The sequence below is a fragment of the Salmo trutta genome, chromosome 3, assembly GCF_901001165.1.
Source record: "Salmo trutta chromosome 3, fSalTru1.1, whole genome shotgun sequence".
NCBI lineage: Eukaryota > Metazoa > Chordata > Actinopteri > Salmoniformes > Salmonidae > Salmo > Salmo trutta.
In genome coordinates this window covers 26,728,617-26,749,784 of record NC_042959.1, presented here as the reverse complement: position 1 = coordinate 26,749,784, position 21,168 = coordinate 26,728,617, and the positions used below count along the sequence as shown (strand labels likewise).

The 21,168-nt window shown below is 44.5% G+C and overlaps 1 protein-coding gene across 1 annotated transcript in view; it reads left to right on the top strand.

Annotated features, from left to right (window-relative positions):
• LOC115171320 (ankyrin repeat domain-containing protein 50-like) overlaps positions 1–21,168 on the top strand; it is a 43,320-nt gene that overhangs the window by 6,837 nt on the left and 15,315 nt on the right. The window contains exon 3 of the mRNA XM_029728028.1: positions 20,331–20,566. Within this exon, the coding sequence (XP_029583888.1) occupies positions 20,331–20,566 (236 nt within the window). The remainder of the gene's footprint in view (positions 1–20,330; positions 20,567–21,168) is intronic.

Below are 21,168 nucleotides of genomic sequence, written 5' to 3'. Positions count from 1 at the left end.
CCAATAACTAGGCTATATTCTTGATCAATAAAGGAAAACTAGTGTGTTCATTTGTTACATTTTAGTCATTTATCAGACACTCTTATCCAGAGTGACTTACTCTGGATAGGGTTAAGTGGGTTAAGGGTTAAGTGTCTTGCTCAAGGGCACGTCCTTCAGATTTTTCACCTAGTCGGCTCTGGGATTCAAACTAGCTAACTTTTGGTTGCTGGCCCAGCGCTCTTAACCGCTCGGCTACCTGCCGCCTCCAGGTAAAGGTTTGTTGCTGAACAAGACTGGTGGAGCCTTTGGCCCCCACTCAGTTTTAAAACCTTACCAGCATGCGAATGCCAGAGAGGTTAACCAAGTTCTTTGTCCTCGTCAAAGCCAAACAAGCATGTATGTTGATCGTAATCACTGGTTGTGTGTGAATACATTAAACCTGGTTCAGACGTTGCTTGACATCTCCATCCTATGCACTGCCATCCTCTCCATTCACCATTGTGTGCTTTTCTAGTCACCAGAGTAAGCTATATCTTGAATAGGATATCTTGGATAGGAACAACAGCAACATGAAAACCTGTGAGGGAGGGGGATCTACCTACAATATGCTTCCCCTCTATTAATGGCCTCTACCATGTTTTGACTAGAGCACTAGCAGTGGAATTAAATTAGGCCTTGTTTGAAACTATCCAACAACAGTCTCTCTCTCCCCAACATGTCTTTTTTTTCCTCAGGACAAAAGAGCACACATAAATAGCTAGAATTAACTCAGTCATGTGGGCACTGTAGAAGCTGAAGGCACTGGGAAATGTGCTGAGAGGGCAGATTACTTTTTTGTTTAGGTGAGAGCTTTTGGGGTTTGTTTGTAAGTCTAATTTCCAAATGAGCGTGCAGTAGTTTGAATAACTGCCAGGCAAATCTGTACGTGGTAGCAAAGGGAACTTGTGGCTTGAATCTGGCTTGAATCTGAAAACCAGGTTTGAGTTTCTTGGCAGAATTTTGTCTGTGTTCTTGCATTTATGACCCTTTTGCTTCGAAAGTTGATTGAGGTTTTTCCAAATGTTCTATATTTGCTCCAAATCAACATTAGCCACTTAATTGAATTGACTCCCGAAAACAAAATAAAAACATTGTTATATACATAGGCCTACAGCTAGCATAACAAGCTAATGCTCTAAAGCTTTTTACATGCAAGAACTGAAGGCGATGACAAGGTTGTTGCTAGCCTTTACAAATCACATTGACAGCAATATGCTGCTTTTTGTCTACTGTAGTTGGAGCTTCGGATGTTATTAATAACATCAAAATTCATAAACTCCATAAATGATGGATAGTGATCTGGATGTATTGAAACTCTGCTGACACTTATGTTCATGGTATATGATTGTCCTAACCTCACAAACCTGTGTCATGATCATCTGGTGCAATTCACCATAGCATCGCTGGTATCCTGAAAATACATCTCAACTCTGAGTTTATTTGCATGCCACAAACAGGTGCAACTATGTATCTGCCTACCATCCAAATACATTATTATAAAGGCACAGTTCTTGTAAAGTTGGATCAGTACCTGTACTCTGTTTTTGTACTTTGTAGTACTTATTGTACTTTGTAGTACTTCTTGTACTTTGCAGTACTTATTGTACTGTTGCTAGAAGGTTGGGGACTGCAGAGCGGCAGTCGGGGAGGAAAGAAGAGGATACTAATCGAAGATGAAAGCGCCGCGCGCCCTTCATGTGGTGCACGGCTGCGGAAGACTCACTGCAGATTAGGCCACGTTTTAAAGGATGCCGCTGTGGCGCGTCAGGCTCAGCCCCAGACAGCCAAAGAGACGGTCTCAGTGGCTGTAGCTATGACTCAGCATTCTGGAGCCAGCCCCTCTGTCCACGTCGCTTTTAACTTGGCATACAGGGGCGGTGGGTATGGGAGGGGGTGTTATGACACCAAATAGCCCAAACACGTTCATCGGATCCCCTTTGCGTGTTTGCATGACGAACATATTAAATGTTAACTGAGCTATTGGCTGCACACATTAGGAAACGGGGAGGTCGCTAAGTGATGTGAAATGAAAGCCCCGGCAGATTTTTTGGTGCTTTCAGAGGATGTCAATTTGGCAATGCCGTGTGGGATATGCCTACTTCTGTCTCGCGCTGACTGGAGTGAATGGGAGGGAAGGAAGTTGCGTATGCTTTGTCTGGCACATGTCTTCTTGTGTGTCCTCATCAGGATGAAATACAGGAGACCCTCTCATTGTCCCCACAGGCTGCTTCATCAGACATTTACCATGCTGTGTGTGTACTGGGTAGCGTGTCCCAGAGTCCAATTTTAACAGGAGTATATACATATGGGTAGGAGGTTAAGAAACTAAGATTTAAAGTGGGCTTTTTTTTACAGAAACAGATCTGGTCTCTCTCTTGTCAGCAAGAAGCAGATTGTGCAGTCAACCTTTCCACCTGTTCTTGGTTATGGTGATACTATTTATCAAAGTGAATCTGCCTCTACTATTAAACCCCTGGATGCCGTTTTATCACTGGAGACAGTTGTATCACTCATCACTGTATTCTTTACCAAAAGATTGTCTGGACCGCTTTGAAGTCACGTAGATCACATCATTACACTCTTTTTATTTACAAAAGCCTACTCCACAAACTTCTGACTTACCTAACATCACTGTTAAGATTTAAAATGAAAAGTGATCAAACCCGTTCAAGGGTTGATTAACTCTGGAGACTCCTTTGATGTCAAGGGAGTTAGGTAGATCCGTTGTGTGTGGAATGATCTAGAATGCACTTTAAAATTGGAGGAATTGGTGCCTCTAGGGCATTTCAGACGGATCTTAGGGAACTTTTTTACTGAAGAATGTGTCTGTTTTTTTATGATTTTGTTTAGCTTTTTGTGTGTTGTTGTGTATAATAACGTCTAGTTTAATGTGTGTATGAATGTGTAGTTTCATGTGTTTATTGTATGTATTTTGATGTGTATTGTGGTGCTATACAGGGATCATCTGGAAAAGAGACCTTGGGTCTCAGCATTGACTCCCTGTCAAAATAAAGGTTTAATCAAATAAAATAAAAATTGGTCTGGGAGTTGGCGGGATGAAATTTCAGATTCCACTGACATTGTTGAATTACTGGCAGCCTGCCTGGCCAGGAATGCATACCTTAGCACTTAGAAAGTTATATCATTTCAGGGGTTAGTGTAGGGAATAAACCTGTTTGTGATCAATCAACTATCTTAAATAGCTTAAAAGCACATTTAAATACATTTTCTGGTTATGCCAAATTGGACTCATGTTTATTTTTTTTTGCTTTGTTTAAAATAGATGAATTCCAAAGCACAAAATAAGTTGTTTTTGTGTAGGTTATTGAATTGTATAGGCTAACCACTCCTGTCTTTACCTTGTATTGAATGAACTGTCTACAGAGCACTGTTTATGACAGCTCTAGACCTCTCCCTTTTCTAGGATGTCTGCAGAAAATAGATTTTGCAACATCCATTAACTCACTACCAGATTCCCCTTTTGTCTGTCTGTAAGCCAACTAATTTGCCGTTTTCACCTTGAATCAAGTTACTGCTAAGTTGCAGCCAACTAATTTGCCTGTTTTCACCTTGAATCAAGTTACTGCTAAGTTGTAGTAGCCATTTATACATACATTTAGTCTTCCTTCTTGAGAAAAAAACGCTTTGTTTAAAAGCCCACATTCAGTAAATCCAGTCAACCAATCCATTAGTCCTTGCTACTGCAGGGGGGAGGGGGGATCCCATGGAGATATGAATTGTGGGCAGAATAGCTTTATGCCAAAAAAGATCTTGATAAACTGTGCAGTTTATCAGAAAATGTCAGAAATTGTTTTCTACTTGCAGAGACTTGTGGGTTGTGGAGATGCAGTTGTTTGAGCTTTAGAAATGTTTGGACTTCTGAGATACCCATTGCTTTATACTATAAATGCTTTTCTGTACTTTCTTTACTCCTCTTCGACAAAATGCTAGTATTGTTCATTCCAGCATAGTTACCAATTCACCTCTGTATACATACAGTGTGAAAAGTCCTTCATTTCTTTTATGAAGCGTTCAGCTGAAGTCTCCAAGAGAGCAATAGTAATGGTGTATTTTTGTAGGCACTAACGGAGGCTAACTCCGCCATGGCTTGTTGGCCAAAGCCTATGGGGGAGATAATGTTTTTTTTGTGTGTGTGTGGGGGGGGGGGGGGGGGGGGGGGGGGTAAATGTAGAAACTAAGGTCTATGGTAAACACAGGCTTAGGAGATCTTATACGTGTTGTTCTATGAGATCATCTTCATTAGCTAACGTCACTTTTTGTGAATTTTGAAGCATTTATGTAATCAAAACGAGCATCATTCATAAAGCTTGTGGTAACTGACTGATATTATCTCATAGAAGAAAACATATAAGATCTCTCAAGCCTGTGTTTACCACAGACATTCTTTTCTGCATTTAAGTATTTGCCTAATAGATTCTTGTTGATTTTGTTTTGTCGTCTTTGACCAATGACAAGTTGAGGAAACATGTACAGTACCAGTCAAAAGTTTGGACACACCTACTCACTCAAGCGTTATTCTTTATTTTTACTATTTTCTACATTGTAAAATAACAGTGAAGACATCAAAACTATGTTATTTAAAAATATATATATATATTTCACAGTTATTTAACCAGGTAGGCTAGTTGAGAACAGGTTCTCATTTACAACTGCGACCTGGCCAAGATAAAGCAAAGCAGTGCGACAAAAACCACAACACATAAACAAATGTACAGTCAATAACACAATAGAAAAATAATAGAAAAATCTATGTACAGTGTGTGCAAATGTAGAAGAGTAAGGCGGTAGGCAATAAATAGGTCATAGAGGCGAAATAATTACAATTTAGCATTAACACTGGAGCGATAGATGTGCAGATGATGATGTGCAAGTAGAGATACTGGGGTGCAAAAAAGCAGGAGGGTAAGTAATAATATGGGGATGAGGTAGTTGGGTGTGCTATTTACAGATTGTCTGTGTACAGGTACAATCATCGGTAAGCTGCTCTGACAGCTGATGCTTAAAGTTAGAGAGGGAGATATAAGACTCCAGCTTCAGTGATTTTTGCAATTAGTTCCAGTCATTGGCAGCAGAGAACTGGAAGGAAAGGCAGCCAAGAGAAGTGTTGGCTTTGGGGATGACCAGTGAAATATACCTGCTGGAGTGCATGCTACGGGTGGGTGTTGCTATGGTTACCAGTGAGCTGAGATCAGGCGGGGATTTACCTAGCAAGGACTTATAGATGACCTGGAGCCAGTGGGTTTGGCGACGAATATGTAGTGAGGGCCAGCCAATGAGAGCATACAGGTCGCAGTGGTGGGTAGTATATGGGGCTTTGGTGACAAAATGGATGGCACTGTGATAGACTACATCCAGTTTGCTGAGTAGAGTGTTGGAGGCTATTTTCTAAATGACATCGCCAAAGTCAAGGATCGGTAGGGTAGTCAGTTTTACAAGGGGAATGTTTGGCAGCATGAGTGAAGGAGGCTCTGTTGCGAAATAGGAGGAAGCCAATTCTAGATTTCATTTTGGATTGGAGATGCTTAATGTGAGTCTGGAAGGAGAGTTTACAGTCTAACCAGACACCTAGGTATTTGTAGTTGTCCACATATTCTATGTCAGAACCGTCCAGAGTAGTGATGCTAGTCGGGCGGGAGGGTGCGGGCAGCGATCGGTTGAAGAGCATGCACTTAGTTTTACTAGCATTTAAAAGCAGTTTGAGGCCACGGAAGGAGTGGTGTATGGCGTTGAAGCTCGTCTGGAGGTTTGTTAGCACAGTGTCCAAAGAAGGTATCGTCTGCGTAGAGGTGGATCAGAGAATCACCAGCAGCAAGAGCGACATCATTGATATATACAGAGAAAATAGTTGGCCTGAGAATTGAACCCTGTGACACCCCCATAGAAACTTCCAGAGGTCCAGACAACAGGCCTTTCAATTTGACACACTGAATTCGATCTGAGAAGTAGTTGGTGAACCAGGCGAGGCAGTCATTTGAGAAGCCAAGGCTGTTGAGTCTGCCGATAAGAATGTGGTGATTGACAGAGTCGAAAGCCTTTGCCAGGCCGATGAAGACGTCTGCACAGTACTGTCTTTTATCGATGGTGGTTATGATATTGTTTAGGACCTTGAGCTTGGCTGAGGTGCACCCATGACCAGCTCGGAAACCAGATTGCATAGTGGAGAAGGTATGGTGGGACCGAAATGGTTGGTGAACTATTTGTTAACTTGGCTTTCGAAGATTTTAGAAAGGCAGGGCGGGATGGATATAGGTCTGTAACGGTTTGGGTCTAGAGTGTCTCCCCCTTTGAAGAGGGGGATGACCGTGGCAGCTTTCCAATCTTTGGGTATCTCAGACGATACGAAAGAGAGGTTGAACAGGCTAGTAATAGGGGTTGTAACAATTTCGGCTGATCATTTTAGAAAGAGAGGGTCCAGATTGTCTAGTCCAGCTGATTTGTAGGGATCCAGATTTTGCAGCTCTTTCAGAACATCAGCTATCTGGATTTGGGTGAAAGAGAAGGGCGGGGGGGCTTGGGCAAGTTGCTGCAGGGGTTGCTGAGATGTTGGCCGGAGTAGGGGTAGCCAGGTGGAAAGCATGGCCAGCCGTAGAAAAATGCTTATTGAAATGATCGATTATCGTAGATTTATCGATGGTGACAGTGTTTCCTATCTTCAGTGCAGTGGGCAGCTGGGAGTAGGTGCTCTTATTCTCCATGGACTTTACTGTGTCCAAAAACCTTTTGAAATTAGTGCTACAGGAAGCAAATTTCTGTTTGAAAAAGCTGACTGAGTGTATTGGTTCCTGACTTCCCTGAAAAGTTGCATATCACGGGGGCTATTCGATGCTAATGCAGAACGTCACAGGATGATTTTGTGCTGGTCAAGGGCAGTCAAGTCTGGGGTAACTCAAGGGCTATATCTGTTCTTAGTTCTATCTTTTTTGAATGGGGCATGCTTATTTAAGATGGCGAGGAAAGCACTTTTGAAGAGCAACCAGGCATCCTCTACTGACGGGATGAGGTCAATATCCTTCCAGGATACCTGGGCCAGGTCTATTAGAAAGGCCTGCTCGCTGCAATGTTTTAGGGAGCGTTTGACAGTGATGAGGGGTGGCCGTTTGACCACGGACCCATTACGGACGCAGTCAATGAGGCAGTGATCGCTGAGATCCTGGTTGAAGACAGCAGAAGTGTATTTAGAGGGCACGTTGGTCAGGATGATATGGTTACGGATTTAGGGTTGTACCTGGAAGGTTCCTTGATAGTTTGTGTGAGATTGAGGGCATCTAGCTTAGATTGTAGGACGGCCGGGGTTTAGGTCACCTAACAGTACGAACTCGGAAGATAGATGGGGGGCGATCAATTCACATATGGTGTCCAGGGCACAGCTGGGGGCTAAAGGGGGTCTATAACAAGCGGCAGCGGTGAGAGACTTGTTTCTGGAAAGGTGGATTTTTAAAAGTAGAAGCTCGAATTGTTTGGGCACAGACCTGGAAAGTATGACAGAACTCTGCAGGCTATCTCTGCAGTAGATTGCAACTCCACCCCCTTTGGCAGTTCTATCTTGTCGGAAAATGTTATAGTTAGGGATGGAAATGTCAGGATTTTTGATGGCCTTCCTAAGCCAGGATTCAGACACGGCTTGGACTCCCGCGTTGGCGGAGTGTGCTAAAGCAGTGAATAAAACAAAATTAGGTAGTAGGCTTCTAATGTTAACATGCATGAAACCAAGGATTTTACAGTTACAGTCAACAAATGAGAGCACCTGTGGAATGGGAGTGATGCTGAGGGCTGCAGGGCCTGGATTAACCTCTACATCACCAGAGGAACAGAGGAGGAGTAGGATAAGGTTACGGCTAAAGGCTATAAGAACTGGTCGTCTAGTGCGTTCGGAACAGAGAGTAAAAGGAGCAGATTTCTGGGCGCGGAAGAATAGATTCAAGGCATGATGTACAGAGAAGGGCATGGTAGGATGTGAGTACAGTGGAGGTAAACCTAGGCATTGAGTGACGATTAGAGAGGTTTTGTCTCTAGAGGCGCTATTTAAGCCAGGTGAGGTCACCGCATGTGTGGGGGGTGGAACAAAAGGGCTAGCTAAGGCATATTGAGCAGGGCTGGAGGATCTACAGTGAAATAAGACAAAAATAACTAACCAAAATAGCAATAGACAAGGCATATTGACATTAGGGAGAGGCATGTGTAGCCGAGTGATCAAAGGGTCCAGTGAGTAGCTAGGCGAGCTGAAGACATGGCGATTCAGACAGCTCGCAGGCCGGGGCTAGCAGGCTAGCAGATGGTCCTCAGGGGGACGTCGCAACGGAAGAGCCTGTTGAAACCCCTGTTGAAAGTCGGCAGACCAGCTGTGATGGATTGGCGGGTCTCCGTGTCGGCACAAAGGGTCCAGGCCAATTGCCAAAAGAGGTATTGAAATCCAGGAATTGTCTGATGGATCTCTTCGGCTAGCCGAGAGATGGGCCTAGCTCGAGCCTAGCTCCAGGCTAACTGGTGCTTACTTCGGGACAGAGACATTAGCCAAGAGTAGCAATTCGGATAGCAGCTAGCTAGCTGCGATGATCCAGAGTAAAGGTTCAGAGCTTGCGGTAGGAATCCGGAGATGTGTTAGAGAAAAAGCAGATATGCTCTGGGTTGATATCGCGCTGTGCAGACTGGCAGGAATTGACCGTGCTGAGGCGGCTGATGACCGCGTTAACGGTGATGACCGCTAGCAGTGGCTAACTGACTACTAGCTAGTAGCTAGTTAGCTGGCTAGCTTCTGATGGGGATTCTGGTTCTAAAGTATTTAAAAAAATAGCAGATCCATACCACATTGGGTGAACAGTTTAATTTCATTCATAATAACGTCTTCGTATCTCAAAATCATTGTCATGTGGATAATAAAAATGATATCCAAATCTAAATGAAAATGGTGAACCTAAATAGTAACTTCTATTGCCATTGCCAACTATGTAGAAATACCCTATAAAGCCACAAATAAAAACATTGCAGCCTGCAGATAGAAAATATTCTGATAAAAATGAATATCCTATAAATCACATTGCCTATGCATGGCCTGTCTGCAACTAACTTGAAACGTATCAACTATTAACTTGGGTCTGGCCCGACGCTTGCGCTAGCAAACTTGCAACATAGTATAAAATATTTTGGGCCCTCAAGAATTTCCCGCTCCAATGAGCTCAGGACAAACACAGCTGTAGGCTAATTTACGCAAGGGATAAGAAGTAATCAGGTAGGCCTATTTCATGTTGTTCCCACTGGATCAGAGCATGACATTTTTCCTTTCACGCTGAGTGGAAAGATTTTATATTTTCAAGATTTTCAAATACATTGAGGAACTATTGTGAATCTCAGTGGATGTTAAAACAGACTTTGTTTGCTTGCAGTTTGAGGTGAAGAAAACATTACTTTGAGAAGCTCCACAGCTCATTAGTGGTGGTGCGTTATGCCAAATCAGAAATACTGTTACATTGCAAAATGGGCACATTTATATTCCTACATTTGCGTGCAGGCCAGGTAGCCTATGAACCTACTTCTATGCATAATCAGGTGTGCGTCCTTACTCAACATCGACAGGCGCACATTAATATGGAGTTGGTCACCCTTTGCTGCTATAATAGCCTCCACTCTTCTGGGAAGGCTTTCCACTAGATGTTGGAACATTGCTGCAGGGACTTGATGTTGGGCACTGATGTTGGGCGATTAGGCCTGGCTTGAAGTCGGCGTTCCAATTCATCCCAAAAGTGTTCGATGGGGTCAGGGCTCTGTGCAGGCCAGTCAAATTCTTCCACACCAATCTCGACAAACCATTTCTGTATGGACCTCATTTATCTTGGCCAGGTCGCAATTGTAAATGAGAACTTGTTCTCAACTTGCCTACCTGGTTAAATAAAGGTGAAATAAAAATAAATACAATTTTGTGCACAGGGCATTGTCATGCTGAAACAGGAAAGGGCCTTCCCCAAAAGTTGGAAGCACAGAATTGTCTAGAATGTCATTGTATGCTGTAGCTTTAATATTTCCTTTCACTGGAATTAAGGGGCCCAAACCATGAAAACAGCCCCAGGCCATTATTCCTCCTACACCAAACTTTACATCCGCCAAACCCAGTTTCGTCCGCCGGACTGCCAGATGATGAAGTGTGATTCATCACTCCAGAGAACAGGTTTCCACTGCTCCAGAGTCAAATGGCTTTACATCACTTGCGCCCATGCTTGGCATTGCCCATGGTGATCTTAGGCTTGTGTGCGCTGCTCGGTCATGGAAACCCATTTCATTAAGCTCCCGACGAACAGTTCTTGTGCTGATGTTGTTTCCAGAGGCAGTTTAGAACTCAGTAGTTAGTGTTGCAACCGAGGACAGACAATTTTTACGCGCTTCAGTACTCGGCAGTCTCGTTCTGTGAGCTTGTGTGGCCTACCACTTCGCGCCTGACTCGTTGTTGCTCCTAGACGTTTCCACTTCACAATAATAGCACTTACAGTTGACCGGGGAAGCTCTAGCAGGGCACAAATTTGACAAACTAACTTGTTGGAAAGGTGGCGTCTTATGACGGTGTCACATTGGAAGTCACTGAGCTCTTCAGTACGGGCCATTCTACTGCCAATGTTTGTCTATGGAGATTGCATGGCTGTTTGCTCGATTTTATACATCTGTCAGCAACGGGTGTGGCTGAAATAGTTGAATGCACTAATTTGAAGGGGTGTCCACATACTTTTGTATATATAGTGTATGTAATGGGGAATTGATGGACACTAACAATAAAATGCAAACAATTCACACAATGAAGTTATGAAACAATGAATGTGCACAAATTGGCGGGAGAGAGCGCAGTCTGGAGAGAGATGTGCATTGTGCATCTTAGACACACGCCCTATCTTCTTGCACTGTGCCATCCCTGCGGCCACGGCAATGGGTTAGTTCACAGAGATGGGCACGAATAAGACTATATATGAGAAATGTTTTATTTAATCAAAATTGATTAAATAAAACATTTCTCATCAATCTACACACACTACCCCATAATGACAAAGCGAAAGACATTTTTTCAATTGTATAGTAAAAAAATAAAAATAATACCTTATTTACATAAGTATTCAGACCGTTTGCTATGAGATTCGAAATTGAGCTCAGGTGCATCCTGTTTCCATTGATCATCCTTGAGATGTTTCTACAACTGGAATGGAATCCACCTGTGGTAAATTCAATTGATTGGACATGATATGGTCATACCTGACAGTTGACAGTGCGTGTCAGAGCAACACCCAAGCCATGAGGTTGAAGGAATTGTCCGTAGAGCTCCGAGACAGGATTGTGTCGATGCACAGATCTGGGGAAGGGTACCAAAAATTCCGCAGCATTGAAGGTCCGCAAGAACACAGTGGCCTCCATTTTTAAATGGAAGAATAGTGGAACCACGAAGACTCTTCCTAGAGCTGACCACCCTGCCAAACTGAGCAATTGGGGGAGAAGGGCCTTGGTCAGGGAGGTCACCAAGAACCCAATGGTCACGCTGAAAGAGCTCCAGAGTTCTTCTGTGGAGATGGGAGAACCTTGCAGAAGGACAACCATCTCTGCAGCACTCCACCAATCAGGCCTTCGTGGTAGAGTGGCCAGACGGAAGCCACTCCTCAGTAAAAGGCACATGACAGCTTGCTTGGAGTTTGCCAAAAGGCCCCTAAAGACTCTCAGACCATGAGAAACAAGATTCTTTGGTCTGAATGCCAAGCATAACGTAAGTGGTGGAAAACGTACCCAATTGTCATACTTGAATAAAAGTATAGATAACTTAATAGAAAGTTACTCGAGTAAAAGTGAATGTCACCCAGTAAAATACTACTTGAGTAAAAGTCTAAAAGTATTGGGTTGTAAATATACTTAAGTATCAAAAGTAAATGCAATTACTAAAATATACTAAAGTATCAAAAGTAAAAGTATAAATCATTTCAAATTCATTTCAAATTCCTTATATTAAGCAAAGCAGACATTTTCTTGTTTAAAAAATTTCTGGATAGCCAGGGGAACACTCCAACACTCAGACATCATTTACAAAATATGTATTTGTGTTTAGTGAGTCTGCCAGATCAGAGGCAGTAGGGATGACCATGTGTTCTCTTGATAAGTGCATGAATTGGATAATTTTCCTGTCCTGCTATGCATTCAACATGTAATGAGTACTTTTGGGTGTCAGGGAAAATGTATGGAGTAAAAAGTACATCATTTTCTTTAGGAATGTAGTGAAGTAAGAGTACAAGTTGTCAAAAAATCTAAATAGTAAAGTAAAAATACCCCCAAAAACTACTTCAGTTCTACTTTAAAATATTTTTACTTAGGTGCTTTACACTACTGCGTAACATCTGGAGGAAACCTGGCACCATCCCTACAGTGAAGCATGGTGTTGGCAGCATCATGCTGTGGGGATGTCTTCAGTGGAAGGATCTGGGAGACTACATTTACATATTTCTTTCTTCATTTTAGTCACTTAGCAGACGCTTTTATCCAGAGCAACTTACATGAGAAATTAGGGTTGAATGCCTTGCACAAGGCACATCGGCAGATTTTTCACCTAGTCGGCTCAGGGATTCAAACCAGAGACCTTTCTGTTACCGGCCCAATGTTCTCACCCGCTAGGCTGCCCACACTGTCCAGTCAGGATCGAGGGAAAGATGAACAGAGCAAAGTACAGAGAGATCCTTGATGAAAACCAGCTCCCTAGCACTCAGGAACTCAGACTGGGGCATAAATTCACCTTCCAACAGGACATCGACCCTAAGCACACAGCCAAGACAACGCAGGAGTGGCGTCGGGACAAGTCCTTGTGTGGCCCAGCCAGAGCCCGGACTTGAACACGATCGAACATCTCAGGAGAGACCTGAAAATAGCTTTGCAGCAACACTCCCCATCCAACCTGACAGAGCTTGAGAGGATCTGCAGAGAAAAATTTGACAAACTCCCCAAATACATGTGTGCCAAACTTGTAACTTCATACCCAAGAAGACTCGAGGCTGTAATCGCTGCCAAAGGTGCTTCAACAAAGTACTGAGGAAAGGGTCTGAATAATTAGGAAAAATGTGATATTTCCATTTTTAATACATTTGAAACATTTCAAAAAAACTGTTTTTGCTTTGTCATAATGGGGTAGTGTGCAGATTGATGAGGGGGAAAAAATTATTTAATACATTTTAGAATAAGGCTGTAACGTAATAAAATGTGGAAAAAGTAAAGTGGTCTGAATTCTTTCTGAATGCACTGTGTGTGTGTATTTATATAGTGCTGCTTAAAAGTATGTGAATCCTACAGGGCTGGTCATTATTTTGCAATAAAATATTAAAATAAACATTAAATCCTTATCCAAACCCCAATTCGTAATACATTCCAAGGAAATGACAGAAACAAATTTTTTTTAATACATTTTCATTGTTCATTTAACAAAATAGGTTTATTTAACAGAAACTCAGATTTGATATGTCCAAAAAATGTGAACCCCTTCAGTCAATAGCTTGTGGCACCTCCATTAGCAGCGATAATTTAGAGTAAATGTCTCCTATAGCCAGTATTCGGTCTCTGACAAATGTTTTGAGGGATTTTTGCCCACTCCTCCTTATAGAACTCAGCCAATTGAGGTGTGAGGGGTGTCTCGCATGAACTGCCCGCTTCAGGTCCTGCCACAGCATCTCAATTGGATTTAGGTCAGTACTTTGACTTGGCCAATCCAAAACTTCTTTCTCCGGAGACGTTCTTTGGTAGATTTGCTTGACAGCTTTGGGTCGTTGTCTTGTTGGAAAATCTTATTTTCACCCCAGCTTTAGCTCCTTGACTGATGGCCTGACGTTCTGTTCCAGAATCTCCTGGTAATACCTCAGAATTCATGGTTCCCTTAATGATGTGGAGTCATCCAGGTCCAGAGGAGGAAAGCAGCCCCAGATCTTGACATTCCCACCGCCATGCTTGACTGTTGGGGTAAGGTTATTTTGGTGGTAGGCAGTATTGGGTTTTCACCAAACATAGCGATGTTGATTGTGACCAAAAAGGTTAATTTTGGACTCATCGGTCCAGACAATAGACTTCCAGTAACCTTCAGGTTTCTCCAGGTAGTCTCTAGTAAAGTTAAAATGGGCAGTTTGGTTCTTTTTTGACAGCAGAGGCTTTTTCCTAGCAAACCCTCCCATGGATGGCATTTCGATTCATTGTTCTTATTGTTGAAGCACAGTTACCGGAGATGCAGCAAGGGAGGTCTGCAAATCTCTAGATGTTATGTTTGGGTTGGCTTTTACCTGATTTACTATTGTTCTTGAGGCTCTTGGGGATATTTTGGAAGGGTGTCCACTTCTAGGCCGAGTTGCTGTCATTGTGCTCTCCTCTCCATTTTCCATTTGTAAAAAGTTGACTGATGGAGCTCAAATCTTTTTGAGATGATTTTATAGCTTTCCCCAGACTGATGAGATCTCACTACTCTCATCCTGATCTCCTCTGAGATCTCCTTTCGTCTCGGCATGGTGTGCTTTGCATTCACCTGGATGGGTAACACCAAACTGACCAGGTTTCTTATCTCTATTTATCAGAGTCCCGCCCAAACTCTTTCCTAACGATCTCTCCTTTGATTGGTTCATTTGGTTCCCAATTATTTACTCACCTGATTCTACTTACCTACTTGATTTAACCAATGCAACTTGGGGTTCACTTATTTTTGCACCTACACTAATGATTTTGTAATTGAGTTTTTCTACTACATGCATGATTTCCTCTCTACCAGAGTTTCCCAAACTTGGTCCTCGGGAACCCAAGGGGTGCAAGTTTTTGTTTTTGACCTAGAACTACACAGCTGATTCAAATAATTAACTAATCATCAAGCTTTGATTATTTGAAGCGGTTTAGTGTTAGCGCAAAAACCAAAACGTTCACCACTTGGGGTCCTGAGGAGTAAGTTTGGGAAACCCTGCTCTACACCAACGTATGGTGTTGGTAAAGATAAACCTCTTATGTCAGATCAAAAATGATTAAATTAAGATTTCATGGTAAAAAAAAATTCATGTAATTGCACAAGGGGTTCATATACTTTCAAGCAACACTGTGTGTGTATATATATATATATATATATATGCAACAGTGCAACTTTAGATCATTAGAACGCATTCAGCCAAAAGCCACAAAACACAGCTGAATGGATTTCTGCAAATATGTAAACAGCACGGGAGTCCTCTTACATTTGGGAACTTTACAGTCCTATTGATTAGTTCACATTTCTTGCTAGCTAACCAACCTGCATCCCTAGCTGTAGCCACAGAAAAACTATATGGGGATAAAAATTCAGCCACTCACCCACTCGTCCAACGACATGACATTCCCCAGCAGCTAACAGTAACTAGCTGAAGTTAGGCGCTGTGTTTTCAGCTCGCTAAATAAATAGTTACATCAGTAGATAACGTGGCTAATAGGGTAGTTTATGACTGACTTGTGATCATTGCCCTTGCTAGTGTCACGTCCTGACCAGTAGAGGGTGTAGTTGGGTCAGGACGTGGCAGAAGAGTCTGTGTGTTTGTGTTGTTTCATTAATTTTGGCCGTGTGACTTCCAATCAGGCACAGCTGTAGAGGCTTGTGGCTGATTGGGAGTCACACATAAGTGGCCTACTTTGCCTTTTGGGGTTGTGGGGAATTGTTGTGTGCACTGCTGTGTTTTGTTTGAGCATGCCACGCTGTTGTGAGTATTGTTTGTTTCAAGTGGATGCTCTACTCCTTTCTTTTGAACATTAAAAAATATGAGTATCCATACTTCCGCTGCGCCTTGGTCCTATTTCACTGAAGACAACTGTGACAGAATTCCCCACCAACACACGACCAAGCAGCGGAAGAAGGCTGGCGAGGTAAGGGAGACCGAGAGGCACCCCCAAGAATTTTTTTAGGGGGGGGCACAAGGGGAGTGTTGCGGGGCAAGAATGGAGCCCCAGGCCAGCTCCCCGCACTAGCATGGAGGTGCGTGGTCACAATCGGGCACGCCCAGTACCAGCACCACGCACCAGGCTTCAAGTGCGTGAACCCAGCCTCGTCAGTCAACAGTCGTCAGTGCGGCCCGCCAGTCAACAGTCGACAGAGCTGCCCGCCAGTCAACAGTCGTCAGAGCTGCCCGCCAGTCAACAGTCGTCAGAGCTGCCCGCCAGTCAACAGTCGTCAGAGCTGCCCGCCAGTCAACAGTCGTCAGAGCTGCCCGCCAGTCAACAGTCGTCAGAGCTGCCCGCCAGTCAACAGTCGTCAGAGCTGCCCGCCAGTCAACAGTCGTCAGAGCTGCCCGCCAGTCAACAGTCGTCAGAGCTGCCCGCCAGTCAAGTCGTCAGAGAGGTCAGACTGCGCTGAACTGCCGGAGTGGCCAGACTGCGCTGAACTGCCGGAGTGGCCAGACTGCGCTGAACTGCCGGAGTGGCCAGACTGCGCTGAACTGCCGGAGTGGCCAGACTGCGCTGAACTGCCGGAGTGGCCAGACTGCGCTGAACTGCCGGAGTGGCCAGACTGCCCTGAACTGCCGGAGTGGCCAGACTGCCCTGAACTGCCGGAGTGGCCAGACTGCCCTGAACTGCCGGAGTGGCCAGACTGCCCTGAACTGCCGGAGTGGCCAGACTGCCCTGAGCTGCCGGAGTGGCCAGACTGCCCTGAGCTGCCGGAGTGGCCAGACTGCCCTGAGCTGCCGGAGTGGCCAGACTGCCCTGAGCTGCCGGAGTGGCCAGACTGCCCTGAGCTGCCGGAGTGGCCAGACTGCCCTGAGCTGCCGGAGTGGCCAGACTGCCCTGAGCTGCCGGAGTGGCCAGACTGCCCTGAGCTGCCGGAGTGGCCAGACTGCCCAGAGCTGCCGGAGTGGCCAGACTGCCCAGAGCTGCCGGAGTGGCCAGACTGCCCAGAGCTGCCGGAGTGGCCAGACTGCCCAGAGCTGCCGGAGCGGCCAGACTGCCCAGAGCTGCCGGAGCGGCCAGACTGCCCAGAGCTGCCGGAGCGGCCAGACTGCCCAGAGCTGCCGGAGCGGCCAGACTGCCCAGAGCTGCCGGAGCGGCCAGACTGCCCAGAGCTGCCGGAGCGGCCAGACTGCCCAGAGCTGCCGGAGCGGCCAGACTGCCCAGAGCTGCCGGAGCGGCCAGACTGCCCAGAGCTGCCGGAGCGGCCAGACTGCCCAGAGCTGCCGGAGCGGCCAGACTGCCCCGAGCTGCCGGACTGCCCCGAGTTGCCGGACTGCCCAGACAGTCCCGAGTTGCCAGACTGCCCCGAGTTGCCAGAGTGGCCCGACTGCCGGGAAAGGCCAGAACCGGAGCCACCTCCTGATATAGGTGGGTTGGGGAGGGTGGGTGTAGCAAAGTGCCGTCGTTGACGGCAGCCACCCTCCCTTCCCTCCCTTTAGTAGAGGGGAAATTTTGTTTTGTTGTTTGGGGTTGCTTTTGTTTTTGGGTTCTGTTTTAAAGGTGCTTCCGGGGTTAGCACCTTTAAGGGTCCTGACCAGTAGAGGGTGTAGTTGGGTCAGGACGTGGCAGAAGAGTCTGTGTGTTTGTGTTGTTTCATTAATTTTGGCCGTGTGACTTCCAATCAGGCACAGCTGTAGAGGGTTGTGGCTGATTGGGAGTCACACATAAGTGGCCTACTTTGCCTTTTGGGGTTGTGGGGAATTGTTGTGTGCACTGCTGCGTTTTGTTTGAGCCTGCCACGCTGTTGCTGTTGTGAGTATTGTTTGTTGTTTTGTTTGTTTCAAGTGGATGCTCTACTCCTTTCTTTTGAACATTAAAAAATATGAGTATCCATACTTCCGCTGCGCCTTGGTCCTATTTCACTGAAGACAACTGTGACAGCTAGTTGAATTGTATTGACATTAGTTTGTTTTCTTTCCAAAATATTGAGTCATTGAAACTGAATCCCGAATGGCTGGAGGCAGCATACAATGTACCAGGCAGCTGTGATTTACAACCTGATAGCAATATTTGTTGAACTACCAAAAAATGTATTGGTGAATTATGAGTCATGCATTGTACTGCATCCATCTATTCTGCAAACAATGCCTAGCTCTATGCCATGGAATGCTGAGTCAAATAGAACCTCATTTTAAAACCTCATGAAGTTGGTTTTGTAGCATAAACTGGGAATTGTATATTTTAGGCTGATATGATTGTCTGTTTGTTTCATATCTACAAAGTAGTTAAAATGCTGTCAGTTCCACTTTAAGGTATAAATTAATAATATGCATTTTCCAAATCGGGGGCTGGTTGCTTTTTCTCTCTACCCCCCTGATGGGGCATGAGTCAACTGTTGTCATGCAGTCTTTTTCTGCTAAGCTCTCCTGACTCTGCAAAGAAGCTGAGCTGGCTAAATGGACTCTCTAAAGGAAGAAATCCAGGTGCTCCATTCAAATTGATTCTCATAATGAAGAGTCTCGTTCGGTTTCCACTGTGGAATGCTAGTAGCTATTGCTTTTCAATAGGATCTCTGCAGTGAGTTATTGACTCACCTGCAGCTCTACTCCATTAATAGAATGGTGTCATGGCCGGACATGTATATTGGACTTGAGCCAGTGTCCCTGCGCCATTGCATGACGGGGGAAATTTCAGGCTCAGCGCCCACTCCATAAAAGCGACTCAGTAAATTTGTAAAACACGGGCACGGTGCCCAGTGCTCCCTGTCGGCCCAGACATCTTCACTAAACATCATTGTGCAAAGTGGGTTTCACTATGTGGCCGAGCCATGGAAGATGGGGACCGCAGCATAACAGATGGCGGGTGCATTAGGCACGTTTCACGTTCTCTTTCTTTTTCAAAATGATAATGGGCCTCAGCTATTGGCATATTTTGAGGATGGAATACAAAAGACCCAAACAGTTGGTGTTAAGGTCTGAGGGACAGGATGCGTCACAAATACACTCATCATTGGCTGAGGTACTTAGGAAGTTAGTCTGGCACCCATCCCATTGTTGTGTTCATTTCAAGCCCCTGTCCCCTTCCTGCAGGAAAGTCAGTTGTCAACAGTTCTGAAAGCAGTTGATTTTTAGGGAAAGAATGGCTCTTTGTCTCGTAACAAGGCCTGCATTGCTGTCACTGTGAATTTGTTTGTCTCTGCAGTAGTTTGGAGCACACAAACTCTGCAGATAGACATTCCTCTTGGCTGGTTTCCCTGCCTGTACTGCAGATTCGATGTGGGGCTGCAGTCGTCAGAAAGAGCGATCAGCCATTTTTCTCTGAGATGGTTGCGATGTAATGATGGAGCTTGCAGGTTGATGACTGCGCATTACCCTCCCTTTCTTGCACTTGAGAAAATGAGCTGCTGGAAAATAGAGGATTGGAGGGCAGGTTTGGCTGAAAAAGTGTTTGCTGAGCCGTTGGAATTGCAGTCTGACTTAAAGTAACATTTAAAATGCTCTAATTTGGGGATCAGCGAGGGCATGCATAACTAAGGGCTCTTTTAGCGGTGGTGGGAATTTACAACAGCAAAATAACAGTTTCAACACAGGAATCAGGTTGGGGTAGCAGCTCTGTACACAGGCACTAAAGTCTTGCCAGCACAAACATGTGGTTGGAAAATAACGGGAACAAATACAGGGCTGGCATCATGGCATTTATGCACGCAGTCATACTACGCATTATCATTCCAGCAAATGGGATCTCCACTTTTCCCTTTGGCTTGCACGCTTATGTTACGTCAATGTAGCATTTAAACCCTTTGCATTTGTGAGTATAGCTGAGTGTTGGTTGTTTAATGCTGTACATTATTCACAGAGCATCCAGGCTGTTTTAATGGGTGTGTGTAGGCTCAAACACTGACAGGGTTTTTTAACGACTCAAATCATTTACCTTACTATTTCAGACAGTTGTCGGCCATGTAAGCATGGCTTGTCTTCATTTGATTCATGTCGACCTGCTCGGTCTGTTTTCAATTGGAATTCTGTTATTTTCTCTCACATTTTCTCTCAGCAGGCAGCTAATAAACTAATCTAGAGGATTGAGTTTATATGCAGTGTTAATACAGTCTATATGCAGTGTTATACAGTCTACATACAGTGTTATGTGTACTGCAGATTTCAATTCCCTAAAGAGGTTTCAGTTTTTTAGATTGCATTTGCACTGTGAAGGCCTGTCAAGGGCCTGAAAGCTAAACTGTGGATGGAGAGAAAGTTTCTAAGATACAATCAAATGTTTGATACAGACTGACATTAAATCCATTTTTGTTGTAGGTGGACTTTCATCCTCACCTCTCCTCAACAGTATCAGCTTGCTGTGGGAAGCGTTAGGTGCACAGAGAGATTTCTAAATCTTTCCTCTTCTATTTTGCCCTACAGGTGTGTTCTCCTCCCACTCTTGAACTCCAAGCCGCCTCAGCAGGCCCTCTTCCTCCTGGTAGACTCTATTGACGAAGGCTGTCAGCTGGGTGAGGGGGAACAGAGGTCTTCGGGTTCAGGCACCCCCAGAACCATCGCTGAGCTTCTGGCCAGCCACCATGACTTCTTCCCACCCTGGCTCCTCCTCATCTGCTCAGCACGCCGACAGAACAAGGCCATCACCAAACTGTTCACAGGTCTGAGTAAATCTGTTTGGGTACCTTTCGGGTTGGGTGATAGGGTTCTCATCAGGTTTTGAAAGACTTTGTTTTTCATTTCTTTTGGGATCCATATGGTGAGGCTTATGTACAGCATTTGGTATATGTTGTTTAGTATATGCACGTAATGAGTTGTTTTGCACCGAATGGAAAAATGTATCGCTGAACACATTTTAGTTCCCTTTAGACAACACACATGGCCACACAAACAAACAATTAACGGGAATGTGGCATCTTGTATTGACACTAGTCTGCCACTTGTGGCTCCTTGAAGAATAAAACTTTGTTTGCATACATTAAGCGTATGTTTCTCGAGATATATGGATTTCCTTTGGGTTTTCTGTAAGGCAATCATAGTAAAAGCCTTTTCAGTTATATTTAAACTCTTACTGAGCAGGTTATGCCATTTTCTTCTGGAGTACAGATTATTCTATTCCGTGTCGTGATAAATGTCAGCCTTTTCGGCAGCTATTAAACAAAGCACATGTCATGCTGTGCTTCCAGCCACGTTGGCTCAGCGAATGCTAATTCCATATAGATTTTAACATCATGAATGCTAAAAAGATTAGGTCCTGCCACAG